Source organism: Amia ocellicauda, chromosome 16 (assembly GCF_036373705.1).
Source record: "Amia ocellicauda isolate fAmiCal2 chromosome 16, fAmiCal2.hap1, whole genome shotgun sequence".
NCBI classification, from domain to species: Eukaryota; Metazoa; Chordata; class Actinopteri; order Amiiformes; family Amiidae; genus Amia; species Amia ocellicauda.
Window position 1 is genome coordinate 3,961,318 of NC_089865.1, and position 15,155 is coordinate 3,976,472.

Genomic DNA, 15,155 nt, shown 5'->3' on the forward strand with positions numbered 1-15,155 from the left:
GCTTATTGTGTGTTTAACCTTCTCCTTCCTATTGCTGTTTTTCTATTCACATTCTCTGCGTATGTCCTGCATGAAGAGGTAAATCTCACACAAGATAATAAGGTTAAAAGGCATCTCCTACCCGTTGCACAATGTTTATGTCTACAATTTGATCCTGTGTAAACAATGACAAATCGCACCGCAGGCCGAAACAAAAGTAATGGTACGTAATTTTGCATTATATTCATTTGACCAGCTCTGCTTCCCTCTCCCTCCCTCTTTCTCTCCCTCTCTCTCTCTCACAGGAGCAATTTCGATAATAATTGGAAAGTTTGTCATATGCTCCTGTGAAAAATACCAGGCGCCTCCGATGCGGGGTGGGGGTAATTGTGGGGGGAAAAAAAAAACGGACATCACAGGAAGCAATTTCTGGTGCTCAATCGCAAGTGCTTCATCACTTCTCGTCCACGCCAAGGACAAGCCCTCCACCCTGGCCCCTGCCTCGGCACGGCCCCTTCTGTCACCATCGCCCTGCCGCATGTGTGAGGCCGGAGACAATGTGCGTGTCTCTCGCCCACTGGCATCGATAGAATAAACATCTGTTATGTCTGTGGTCTTCAGAAAGCTTCCCCCATAGGTTTGCCCTCACCTGTGGCCTCTGCATTATTAGGTACAACCTAATAAAATTAAAATCTGATTTATTCACTCTGGGCGTATTCTTGCAAGCTGAAGGTGGAGGGTTGTGTAGCAGCCCCTGGTGTCTCATTTGACGCTGACGTTTATTTAATTAATGGAAATCTGGCTCCACCTGAGACGACTGCTCGATTTCTCCTCCAAGTCAAATATAAATGTGTGCAATGATTTGTCGTATTCGTCACCACAGAACATGTGCTTTATAATAATAATCGGCATCAGTGTGTCTTCTGGGTAACCACACGCATCGTGTATCTTCTCCAATACGGATCTGTGGCGCCGGGATGGGCTTTGGCGTTTTCGTTTCGTTTTCAAGAAATAAAAAATAATGGCCTATATACCCCAAGAGCAAACACTGAGAGTTTGAAACTGGGCTCTGCTCCAGTGTTTGGACTAAAGTTAGCACTCCATTTACACTACAGAGAGGATTAATGCAAAAACAATATTTGCTGAGCACGTTAAAGGACTTTGAATACATAAACTGCAGGAATCAAATACAAACATTTAATTACGGAACAAAATATAGACAATTGTAGCCGTGTTTTCCCATTTCTAGCATCTAGATCCACAAAGCACTGGTCTTCAGTCTTTAATAATAATAATAACAATAATAGTACCCAAAACTGTCCTTGGAGCTTTCACCCATTAAATTCTCTTTAAGGCAAATTGTATGGCGTTCTGCACACAACAGGGCTTTTAATCCGGATTATTAATCTTAATTATTTGCACCCATAAGAGCAGGCAGTCGGAAGCAGGTAACATTAATCTACATTAAGAGCACAGAAGCAATGCCGAGGCGTTTATGCTGATTCATGTCCTGCTGGTCCCTTCCCCTGTACACGGAGGAGTAAGCATGGCGATTAAACTGCAAATAAGGGCCCGATCTGCATACAGCAGCACTGCTGGGGGGTTAGAAAAAAACGACACGTCGTCCCATCGTCCATGATGAGAAAGCAATAAACTCTGAGGAGAGACACCGCAGCTCTTTATTTGGACTCTCCAGCGAAGCTTTTTATTGCAAGGTTTCCAAAAATGACTATTATATTTTTTTGAAAGAAACAAACAGGAAAATTCATGATTCTTGTGAATATATAATTTAATACAAAGGAGGAAATGACATATGCACAAAAGAGTTTGTAAAACAATAAGAGAAAATAAATGTGTATATACTGGATTTGGATGCTTTAAACAAATATGTACATTAATAACTCCCCGTGTGGACCAGGGCAATGGTTTCAGTCATAAAACACGCCTTAAAAAACAGAGTCCAGTATTCATATTGAAGTCTGTGCCGTGAACATCTGAAAGTACTTAATCTGTCCGGCAGAGAAGCTTTTCCATGCCAAACACTAACTGCTGAGGACTGTGGGAGGAAAAATGAATCCCTGAATAAACACTTCAGTAGAGCTCTGATTAAATCCTCGATGGGGCCTTCGCTCCCGATCGTCGCCGTTGAGAATCGCGGAGTATGATACAAATTCGTATTCTGCTCTGCAGCGAAACCGAGTCCTAGTTGTTTCTTCAGCACCAGTGAGAGGGAGAATTTGAGGAGAGGCCCCTAGTGTCTTAATGTCTTTAGTAGAAGGGCCATTACTTTAACAAAGAGGGAATGTCGTGCTGTGAGCATTAATGCATGAAATAAACTGGATGTTTGCACCGTGATGTCCCGAATATTATCAGTACTAGAATAAAGATTGTAAACATAATAGTGTGCAAAGAAAAACATCAACACTAAAGGCATCTTCATCATTTGATTTTAAGGTCAAATTGACATAAATGGGGACGACGACACACACAAAACATTCAACCCAATCAGTTCACCCGTTAAAGCAAATATCTGTCAAGAGGTCTCTGAATAAGAAATTGTGAATCAAGACTGGAAACAGAGCCTTTTATTTACTACACCTCCTCTCCATCGTTGACCTATTGCAGCTCGTCCAACTATGAACACCTCCCATATTTTTTTATGATGTATGACATACTTGTCAGGTTTTTTTCTCTCCATCAGTTGTGAAGCTCGTTTTTGCCATTTTCATCCATTTGCATTGGCTCGCTTGCCATGCATGAGTAACAGCAATATTATGCAAATGATATCAATGTTTCATCATTTATTTCATTTTTTTGTTTTCTAAATGAGCTAAAAACTGTACCGTACTCACCACTAAGGGAATGTTCCACTCGTGTTTAATAAACAATGCACAAAACCAAAGACACAATAAATCTGATTAAATCCCTTATTGTTTTAATCCCAAATGTACAGCTAAGCGTGGGTAGGTGAGAGAAGCGATCCCCGTCTTCAATTTCATGTGAAGACCACCAGACCGGAAGCATGTGTCTGACCTGGTACTGAGTCAGGTATCATTGGTTGCACACAGAGTAAAAACTAACTTCTAAAAGACTACTTCAACGTACGTCACCTCTTCCTTAGTGCACATTGAGTTCAACACTGTTCAAGTATGTTTACTATGCACACACTTAGAAAAAACGTAAAATATCTCCCTTTGTGGCAAAGAGAATTAAATCACACAAGCATATCCCCCAGGGATCTCTTAGGCCGACCTATTGACTCGAGGTACAGAGAGACTAATAGTAAAGCGCAAAACACCAGAACAGTGTCTTCATGCAGAAAATAATATAGATATGCATTTCTGAAATAAAGACCTACATATAGAGGTAAACTGAGCAATATATTGTTTACAAATGACTAATACTACTTCTACAGCAAAGTTTTTATTTATTATTAAGATATGTCTCTTTCAATCCCATTGCTTTGGCACAACACAGCCCAACGTCTCAAGTCATGAGATACATTGTAAAGGATACCCATCTGTCCGAGTGATGTGTGCGTCCGACTGCACACCGATGAACGCTGCCCGATCTACACAATATTGTAAAGCAGCAATCACAGATTGCGTGGTAGAGAATCACATCCAAAACTGCAGCAACTGCAATTTTACAGTCAAATTCAATTTCAATCATTTTATATGTGTGTGTGCATGATTAGATATAAACATATACACACATACAAATACATACACACACATTTGGTATGTCCCCAATTGAAATTAAAACTTCAAAAAATAAAAATGTAATTAAATGAAAACAACCTAAATGGCCCTACATTTCTTCAGTCTTGATGCGTCTTTTCTTGAACAACTTTGCATTCATACTGTTCAAAGAAAAGAAAAAAAAGGCATAAAAAATATATTCCAGGCTGACATATAATAATTAAAACGTTTTACATTTAGTACATATTATAATACATCACCTGTGCTCAGATTATGGCCAGGTGACTTACTGAGATTCACAAGCTACGAACTACCAAAGGCTTGTAACTTTATACTATGCAAAATGGAGCAAAACATTAATATAGTGTATAGATTTATAGACTCCTCCCCAGCATGTTGTAATTAATGTAATGTCATTCTAATTGTAACAACAACTGGACACAATTTCTCTGTAATTGTATGTTGGCTAACAATGATAGTTGTCGTAGTAATTTTATTTAGAATTGATTCAAACTAATCGCTCACCACAGATTATCTTGACTAAATAACTACCTAATATTAAAATAATATCTTTCAAAGTATTCTTACCATGGCTAGCTGGCGTCCTATATTTCCCATCGTAATTCCTCCAGCAAAAAATATGCAGGGTAACCAGGACCGTACATATAGAAAATCTGGAGAAGTGTACCTTAAATAAAGACACAAACGGAACAGTTAGATAAACAACATCTGGATATGAAGTCCTAGTTCTCCGAGTTATCTTGGTGGAATTGGCCGTTAAAGAAGATACAAGCCATTTCTCGTCCTTTTCTATATTTCCTACAATCAAACGATGAGGGAGATTCAAGCGAGTGACTGACAGTGGATACTTACTGAAAAACACCGTTATATACTAGTAACTGAGTGGTTAGGGTGGCAAGGAACGCGATGCCTATCCCGAGTCCGAACCCACTGCGGGATCGGTCAAAGGTCCACCACAGGCCGATAGACAGGGCTGCCAGGGTCAGAGACAGCTGCATGTTGTTGGCAAAATCTACTTTCTGGAAAATAAATCGTTAAGGTACGTAAGTCTGGATTTCGATTCAGGTTTTGTCGTTTCTTGGGCGCGGCAAAGAAACCCAAACTGCCATGGACTGATTCACGAAAAAAAAAAGTTGATTAAACACTGCCTCTCTCAGCGTTTACTAAACAACACATCCTCTTCCATATCCCATCTCTGTGGCCTTAAATAAAGAAATTCACATGCTGAGAACAGATATAGAATAATAGACAGAAGGATACAGCACTGGCGTGGTTGATGCCCACGAACACCGCCACACAGCGCATCACACTGGACCACTCTCTCTTAAACTTGTGCGGCTCTCCGAGCTGGTTGTCAATGCAGGGGTACAATAACCCTATTACAGCTGTGGAAAAAGAACGAGAGAGAGAGAGAGAGAGAGAGATTATACTGACCTCCCTGGTACTCTTGTGGTCCTAGGAGTTATTCTCATCCAGCAGCGCACAATAATACAATATTTGTATCACTGTGGCTTATGACCTGCTGTTTTGTGTGTGTGTGTGTGTGTGTGTGTGTGTGTGTGTGTGTGTGTGTGTGTGTTTCCCCCCCATATGCAGCACAGACCATCTTTGTTTAAAGGGTAAAAATGACTGCTGTGCAATAATCTTCAGAAGCCCTGTGCCAAGAATCTGTAAGTGTTTATCTTAATAAAAAAAACCAAGTGCCTTACATTCCCAAGCAGGGATCAGGAGATAAGTTTATGGAGACAAACTATTAAGCTAATTAAACGTAATCCACTTACCGTGAGCTTTATCAGACCCAGTTAAATCTCTGGATTTGCATAATTTAGAAAGCCAATGTCAAAAAGTTAATTCACCACCCAGCAGAAATGGTACAACTTTTAATAAACTAAACAAAAAAACGAAGCAAAGTTCAATAAGAGAAAAAGTAGATGGCAATTCAATCACAGACAAGAATCAGGAAAAAGACTCTAAAAGTGCATTTAAGACTGAAGGAAAACACTTTCTGGAATCAGATGACGTTCATACATATTTTATTTAAAACTATATAAAAACATACGCCCTGAAAACATCGCTATCAATCTGTCATTGTATAGAAAGCCCCCCGAGGGCACAAGATGCAACACCCTTAAAACAGCAGCTCACTGTAAACCGAGCAGGCGAGTTTCATAACTTAAGGCGAGTGTCACATCAATTATGAATGAGGAGGACGGCGCGTCAATCTGCTAATAGACAGGTCAACGCCGAACCTGTCTGGCGGCAACAGGCAGCGTCGCACACAGAAACCGCCGGGAGGGAGATGAGGGGAAGAAACGCCGAGCACTGAGGTGTCAGCAGATCCGCGGCAGAGGGTGTCGTCTCTTTCCGAACTGCGCTGGAGTCTGAAAAGTCATATTTCGATGCGTGATCCGCAGCACGCTGCTGACCTCGTATAAGCCAGTCTGGGGTGAAAACAGGCGTGTGTGACTGGACTGGGGGAGTCGCAGTGAGAGTATCTTCTAGGAAATTACGGATTACGTGGGTCAGTGGGATGTGAAAGGGGAGCCGTGCTCGGTTGTGGGAGGTCTTGTTTGGACATTTGGAGCAACTGGATCGAATCTGTGACGGTGCAGTGAACAGGAAATACAGTATATATTAGGCCGTTAAAGAGTGAAGGATTAAACTTCTCCAGGAGTTCGAGCCCAGCCATACAGACGTAATACATTCAGAGCGATCATTTTCCTTTTCCACTACATGCGCAAATACCATGTGTCAAATGTTACCTCCACCGAGCCCAAGAAGTATGCTTTGACTATTCAATCCTGTTAAGTCTCTTCTATCTTGTAAACCTGCACACGCCCTCCTGAGAGCTTAGTAATTTGTGCCGAATTAAAACTATTAAATGCGTATAACCAGTGTCCAATCATCTGCTGCTAATACTCGGGCTAAGCGAGCGGAAACCTGTAAGCCTAGCTACTGGCCAAGTCAGTCTTTACAAGGGTTTTGTACATCAAGTGACCTCCCAAGAAATTCAGAACCATTTCAATGTGGTACAAAGCAGTTATTAGCCTCAAAATCTCCCAATGCGATATCCAACATTCAAATCCTACATGATTGGGCTACAGGATTGAGGGAACTGAACCTTTTCACCCTGGAACAGAGGAGACTACGTGGGGACTTGATCCAAGTCTTCAAAATCATGAAAGGCATCGACCACATCAAACCAGAGGAGCTTTTCCAGATCAGCAGGGACACACGCACCCGGGACACAAATGGAAATTGGGCTTCAAGGCATTCAAGACAGAAAACAGGAGACACTTCTTCACACAGAGAGGCGTCACAATCTGAACAAACTCCCCAGCGATGTGGCTGAAGAGATAATTTGGGAACATTCAAAAACAGACTGGATAGGATCCTTGGATCACTTAGTTATTAATGGACACCAAACGAGCATGATGGGTCGAATGGCCTCCTCTCGATTGGACACTCTCTTATGTTCTTATTAGTCCTTTAAATAATCAGATACAATGACAGTGCTTTAGGGTGAATAAAAGAAGTATACAGGGGTTGGCTGAAAAGGTCTCGGGGAGGTTGGAAAAGCCCTTTGTCTGGAGAGGCCGAGTCCCAGCTGTTTGGCAAGAACAGGTGTGCATTTGCGAGGGGCGTCACAGTGGATCAAGAAAGGTCTTCGGCCAAAGCGAAATAAGCTGGAGAGTTTCTAAAGGTTTAGGGATGAGACGGCGGATTTTGAGTTGGCACAGGCAGAAACAAAACTCATTGATTTACTAAAGCTGTCTCATGCAGTTCTTAAGAGTTTACTGTGTTCATGTTTCTGTTGCGCTTTGGGGTAGCAGCACAATCGATTGACACGGAGAACATCTCAGTGTTAGGAGAGAAAAGAAAAAAAAGGGATGCAATTAAAGGACTACTTAAAGTTTGTTTTGCATTTAAATAATATATGAATCCCTCTCACAATCATCCTGTGCTGTGTATGTTTCATGGCCTAGCTACACTTAAAGAAAGAAATCGCTGCTTTGGAGGCAGTTCAGAGGAGAGCAACCAGACTTATTCCAGGTCTGAAAGGAATTTCCTACTGAGAGACTGAGGGACCTGAACCTTTTCACCCTGGAACAGAGGAGACTACGTGGGGACTTGATCCAAGTCTTCAAAATCATGAAAGGCAACGACCACATCAAACCAGAGGAGCTTTTCCAGATCAGCAGGGACACACGCACCCGGGGACACAAATGGAAATTGGGCTGCAAGGCATTCAAGACAGAAAACAGGAGACACTTCTTCACACAGAGAGGCGTCACAATCTGAACAAACTCCCCAGCGATGTGGCTGAAGAGACAATTTGGGAACATTCAAAAACAGACTGGATAGGATCCTTGGATCACTTAGTTATTAATGGACACCAAACAATAACAATGGGGTAAATGGCCTTCTCTCGATTGGACACTTCCTTATGTTCTTACCCACTAAAAGCCAAACGAGCCTCTCAGATCACAATCCCTGTCCTTCAGAAGAACTACTTCTGGCCTACCTGAGGCAGTTCCACAGCACGGGGGCACCCACCACGCCGAGGAGAAGATACTGGCGATCACGTCGGGGGGGAAGAGGGTGACGTTCCTCTGGACCTGCAGCAGGTTCAACACCAGCGCCAGGAAGACGCCGATGGAAAACAGCATCACCCCCCTGATGATCAAGTTCATGGTGCTGTTGGTTATGACCGAGATGTACGGCCCTCGGATCTTCGGCACAGGCTGCGGTTCTCTCATCTTGGACACTTCAGTCGTGGCAGTCGGTGATTTGGCCATGTGGGCTGTTTCTTGCAGAAAGGTGAGGTGCACCTCCTCTAGCCACCCGAGTGTTTGATGCTGTCAGACATCGTGCAAGTCTAAAGGCAACAACAAACACAGATACTGCATGTGAAGAAGGACAAGATGTTCTGTATTGTTCCATTTCCCTTGTCCCGCTCTTTTTCTTGTGAACTTCTTTGGGGATACACTGTGTAGGCTGCGTGCTCAACCTTTTGAATTTAACAAATCAAAGATATACTACCAATGAACAATAAAGAAAACAGGAGAATGTGTTCCAGCTGGCCAAGCTCTATAGGCATACCGAATCTTATTGTATGCTGTCTGGACAGGTGAAGAAATACAACTTAAATATCTCACAGAAACCGTTTTGTTGGGATGACACTGAATGCCAGCTGTGTCGAAACAATGTATCTGAAACATCTACAATTTCACACTCTGTATAACTTTTTTTGCATTCAAAAATAGGTGGATTAACATTGAGTAACGCTTCCAAAGTACAGATTTAAATGGAGTATACCCATTTAACCATTTATATGCCAACTGCAATGCTAAAATGACACAGGGAACAATTAGAAAAGGAGCAATACTTTTCCAGTAGAGTTCAATCGTTCTTGAATCCGCCATGTAAGTAAATATGCATGTCCTAACCATGAGAAATGTCATACATGTAATCCATCCACTTTTGTACTGGATCATAAGTGTTTCAATAGGATGCACCCAGACACATTTGCACAACACTGATTATTAAATCAACTAGATTAAAGTTGTTACCAACAAAGTGTTAAGTTATTTTATAATTTTGTGCACTGTCAACAAACTTGTGCCCTCAATGTGACATACTACTAAGGTCTATTGGAAGTAGTGCCTCAATATAAGCATGTTTTTAATTGAAATGGCGGAGTAGAAGCCGTTTCTGCAACTCAGATCTGCACACAGCTGGAGACTCACACTGGCACAAGTCCACCGGAGCTACTTTTCTATGAAAATGTCGGATCAAAGTCGACGACTGACAAACATAAACATTTAGGATGACGCAGATAGTGTGCAAAAGGGCAGATCAACAGAGCACTTTTTATTTCTCCCATAATTACGGTATGTCACTGGAAACAAGCACTACCCAATAGTTGCAGCTCCTTTTTGTTTTAATTTCGGTTTCCCTGCACATTGTATGCATTACAGACACAACCAGAAAGGTTACATTCAATTTGCGTTTTATTTTTATTGAAACTACGTGCGCTTATGCTTTACACAGCTTTCTCTCCTTGCATCTAGATCTATTTTAAATCCTACCTAGTTGCATAATATGAATGTCCTACTAACACCCCTATGCATTGTTGAACAGGAGAAACAGTGCAATTATCCGTGCAAACAGGGGGAGACGTGCACACGATCAAAATGCCGTGTTGTTGTTTGCTTTTTATTGAAGCAGTTGCAGCACCAGCCCAGCTGTCACAATGAGCGCAGCGTCACACCTGTCAATCACCAAACACCACAGCACTGTGCCATTTTGCCAACACATGCCATTGCCAATTAAAGAGACAGATATATGCAGTGAAATTAAATGCACCGGCTGCACTGTTTAATAACAATGTTGCAGCCGGGTCTGTTTCAGTCTCCTGAATGAGCACAGGCCTCGACACGCAGAGCAGGCCCGACACACCAGGGTCCGCTCGTCTTCTTCCGCTGGCCTTGCATTTCGCTAATAAGTGTTAAGACGGTTAATGACAGGGCCGGGAAAAGACCTGGACATCCCGGGGGAAGTGGGCATGAACTGGGGATTAAACCGGTCCTCCGAGCGCCCGTCTTTCGATGAAGACTCGCTGCCACCGCACAGAGATATCCGCATTTCTGCCCCTCCGCACAGTCCTTACCGTATTAATCGCTCAACCGCCTCCAGTCCTCGGCTAATCTAATGACATGACACTCGCCGGCTGCTTTAATTGAACTTTTAAAGCGCAGTTTGATGGGTCTCTCCGCCGATGAAAGTTTGTTGTTTTCCGCAGCTCCGCCGATCACGTCACCACGTCAGTCAGCGACGTCTGGAGAGCCGGGCAGCCAATCAGAGTGCGGCTGCGTGACGTCATTTCCTAGCGGTGGCCCGTTATTATGTTGCACAGAGCAGACAGTATTATTTCAGAGCTGCTTACTACTACTCATGTTTTTTTAAAAGCCCATGGCTGGTGGTGATAAAAAGCAGACAGTTCACGACCAGTAACAAATCCCCAGAGGTCTGAAGTATTTAAGAGGGGAGTGTATGCAACCAGAATACAGAACGCCTGGCTTTGGGAAGGCACCACCATGACTAAATTGTGTAGCCAGGATAACATAGTTAGACACTGCTGGAATGGGTTTCTCAAAACCGACTACTGTGCCTTCCCTCCTTGGGCTGTAAACAATATTTTGCTTTGCCTATCATCATATCCTTTCTCGGAAATTCATGACTTGGTTTACATCTGCCTGGTGATTTTCATGCTCTTAGAGTTGGCATCCCTGTCAGCCCACATCTTGTTAGCATGGTAATAGATGGAATTTGAGCACATCATTCGAGTCGGGTTATGCCAAGATTGCACTTGGCAGAGATGGGGTTTAAAGAGGGACAGGCATGATATTGCTATTTTCCCCTTTTAAATGTACTGTTACTTATCCACTTCTCAAAATACTTTATTTATAGAGCTGCAGTTTCCCACTGGGCTTATTGTTAGTGCTTCTGCATTTTTACACGCATCGGACTAGCAGGCCAGGCTAGCTGTGCTGTGTAAGAATACTCTGAATGACACACAGCAATATGAAGTTTCTCATCATTGTACATATTTGCATTTGTGACATATATAGATTTGCAAATGCAGAAACTCTATCCAACCTGTCACACAAGTATCCCTGTCGATTGTCATTACAGATTTAATCAGGGGTGCTTTTACAGTCTGAGCAGAATATATTTGTGCATATTTAAAATTGAGATATTGTAATAGCTTGCTTTTTATGCATTATGTTCTGTGTATTTTCGGTGACAATGGATGTCTGCTTGGGTAAGGGAACCTGCTAATTAATAAATAAATAATCTGTGCTTTACTACAACTCTTTTCCATTACAAAATAATATGTAATACTTTATTCACTGGATTGTAAGAGTGATGCTGTGTGGAAAAAAATGTAATTTAGAATGAAGTCTGTGTTAAATTTAATTACTACCAGTATTTAATTCTGAGTTTATTCAGAAAGACGAGTTATCTGTTTTAATTTGTTTTATGGATCAAAACAATCTTAAATGTATCAACGTTATTAATATCAGCACAATTACTGAACGTGGTTTTGAATAATCCTCTTAGATAGTAATCAATAAATATTAGTAAACAGGCCATGGCCCTCACTACAAACAAACTGTCAGATTCACATGCACATTTTTCAAGGAGACAAACAAACAGATTAATCAATACTTATTGATGATGGTATTATACTGTGTGTGTGTGTAAAATATAAAAGTCATACGCATCACCAGATATAAATGTACAAGTTCTGAACTCTTCATTTTGATCTATTTATGTTTTCAAACCAGAATGTTTTTCATGTAATTAAAAGCTGTATTTAATTAATGCAACAGTCAAAGACTGTGTATGTGGAATGAAAAGCACAATATGTCAAACAAAATATTTTCTAGACTGATCCTTTTAACATTTTAATTAATTTAGAAAGGAAATACATAATACAAAACATGGTTGTTTTATACAGCGAGTTAATCTGAGTAGCAAATCTAATTGCAATAGAAATGTTTTCTCCCTAAGTAAAGGACTAATGATAACTGTTTTAAAATATCTATTTTTTTAATGGGCTTTGTTGTTACACTGTCAACAATCTAGTATAAACCCCTTGTAATTAATACATACAAAATTCAAAAACACAAGGCTTTACAAATCTTCATTGTTTATCCTCAGCTATAATTTAGCCTTTCCCCTCCTAAGCTACTTACAGCCAGCACCATCATTCCAAATGACAAGTGACTGTTGTGCTGTTGATTCTAATTAGTAACCAATTAGCTCATTATTACTCTGGCTAATTGCATTTTGCTATTAGTTTTTTTTCAGTAATAGGGACCTTGTAATTAAAAGCATGTACTGAATAACATTGATTAAACAAGTGTCTCCGAATGGAGTATGTATAAACATATATACAGAGATGTGCGCAAGTAAATAGACACCCACGGAAATTCAAACAGACCACTCAAGTCACCGAAGTGCACGATGGCTGGAGATTCAAACGTGGAGCCTTTTTAAGGGGCAGGAGTCCTGGCAGTCACTGGCAAAGGCGGCAGGATATGTGTATGGGTTTCCACACAGGCTACTGCCATAGTGATATGCAAATTACTCCTTAGCACATGCATTGTCAGACATTTAAATGCATAATGCGGATACTGTTTCCCCACTTCTAGCTTTTTGGAGCAAGTGTCCTTTATTCAGATGGGTATTCCCGTATTCCCATTTCTCTGTCAGTGGCCATGTATGGGATGGTGATAGCCAGCAAAGGGATCTGTGAGTCATCTCCACACCACAGCATAATGCAGAGTTGTGTCTGGACAGGTTCTCTACTGATCACGTGCTGACTTGCCTTGACTAGTCCAGACAAAAGTATCCCATCAATCCCTCTTCCCATTGCATTGGACACAATGGTCTGCAAGAGTAATATGTATTACATGTGTGGTTCCACAATAAAGAGATATTCTTTCAGATATTTATTTATATGATGTAAATGGAATGATTCTCCTTTCTCTCTTAGGGTTGTTACATTAATTAAAGATTGACTGGCGCTGTTTTGTGCAGTCTTCAAGCAATGCATTTACATCGCATTTTGTATAGAGTTTGTGTTAGAATGTGTGTATGTAAATAAATGTGTGTGAGTTCCTCTTTGTCTGTGTGAATGTTTTCTAGTTTAAAGAGTGTTTTCATTCAGGGGTTTTAGTAGGGATGTAAATGAAGTTACAAAGCAAAACATTCCTGAGTAGAAAAGAGCAGAGAAGTTGTTATTCAATGTCAATCAATATTAGTAGGATCAATCTTAAAAAAGCAAATGGAACTGCTTCTTTATCTGCCGAGTTATTTTAGATTAAAGTATTTCACATGCCCATTTACTGGAAGGAGAGAACATGCCATTTCCGTAGATATCTATGTAAACTCAAAGGAAGGCACAGTGCAGTGAGAAGCATAATCCGACAGAATGTATTACGAATACTATATAAGGGTTATAATAAGTGTAAAAATAAATTGCAAACTGGAGAACTGGGATTTCCATAATCCACTTTGATTTCTTTAGTTCCATAACTTAAGCCTATTAGACCACATACTGGAGCAAATCAAATTTGTTAAGTGAACAGTCATGAGTTACTTGAAAGGAATATTAATAACAAAAAACATGTCGAGGGTGGATTTCAGACTAAGGCAATTACTGTAGTTCGAAATCTGTATGTGACATGACATTAAAAGCAGAAACAGGACAAAGTGGTAAAATAACAATTAAGAAAACAATAAGCCTTCAGGTTTGACTAATTTAATTGCAGATACAGTATATGATGCTCACTTCCTCGTAGCTACGCCACCTCAGCAGTGACACACAGGTATGATTTTGACAGAACGGCATGACCCTGAAAAGACATAAAAAAGATAGAAATAAATGATGTAGTTCAACCGAAACATGGCCAGTTACATCGTGATAAAAGGAGGCGATGAGGGGATTAATTCAGTCCAGAGGTGGGTCGTATATCCCATATGTTCCACCAGTGTTTTACAATACACTAGAGTCGACTCAAAACAGACAAGGGCGCCTAACCTGCAAATGCTAAAACAGAGCTAACGAGGAGGAAACAGACAGAGATAGCGTGGCCCACTTTGCGGGCGGTCGCCTGCCCCTTATCAGAAATACAAACGTGAGGACGTGAGGAGCAATCGCCTTACCTTTGGGATTTGTTATCTCTCTATGAGTGGGAACATTACTGCCTGTGAATTAATTTGGAGCAGTCAATGCTTATCAGTTAATGTAGTGTGTCATCAGGACTTCGGGCACATGTTTCAGAGCCCATAGAAGTGTCCCGCGCTCTGAAGTCCCCAGTATTAGGTGTCACAAACTGGGAACAGGCTCACGACGATAAGTGTGAGGTGGTCAAGCACACTATTCATCATCCTGTTCAGTCCAATATCGTGGGCCCTTTTTATCAGCACTATCTGTACCGGTGTCATAACCTCTGGTATAAATCTTGTGTCGGGGCTGGCGTCCGAGTCGGTTTCTTCGCCCCATTACAGCCCCTGCTCTCACATAATCACTCCTCGACCTTTGGTTGTCTTTAATTAACCTTCGACCCGACACGTTAGTCCTGGTGGAATCAAATGCCAAATGCCAATAAAAGTGTGTATTAAAGAACTCTTCCTTCTGACAGGCGATTGGTCTTGTTTAGAAATAGACAGGACATTAAAACTAATAAAAAAATATATAATTTAGCCATTGTTAGGCAAATAATGTAACTACTGGTTTAAAAAATAAATAAATAGTGCCAGCTATAAACCAAATTTGCTTTGCAGAGTTTAAAGTGAGTAAGGAAACCTGAGATTAGAGTCTGGATGTGAGAGAATCTATAATTTTATTGTTGTAGTTTTGTGTATTTAAGCAAACAA

General features: G+C 41.0%; 1 protein-coding gene across 1 annotated transcript; it reads right to left on the reverse strand.

Annotated features, from left to right (window-relative positions):
- Positions 1–1,750: 1,750 nt before the first annotated feature.
- On the reverse strand, positions 1,751–10,549 carry insig2 (insulin induced gene 2). Its single transcript, XM_066687676.1, has 6 exons — positions 10,375–10,549; positions 8,227–8,580; positions 4,962–5,086; positions 4,554–4,720; positions 4,269–4,368; positions 1,751–3,841 (listed from the first exon to the last, which is right to left on the reverse strand). The coding sequence occupies exons 2-6, from the start codon at positions 8,498–8,500 to the stop codon at positions 3,800–3,802; spliced, it is 708 nt and encodes a 235-aa protein (XP_066543773.1). The 5' UTR covers positions 8,501–8,580; positions 10,375–10,549; the 3' UTR covers positions 1,751–3,799.
- Positions 10,550–15,155: the final 4,606 nt, after the last annotated feature.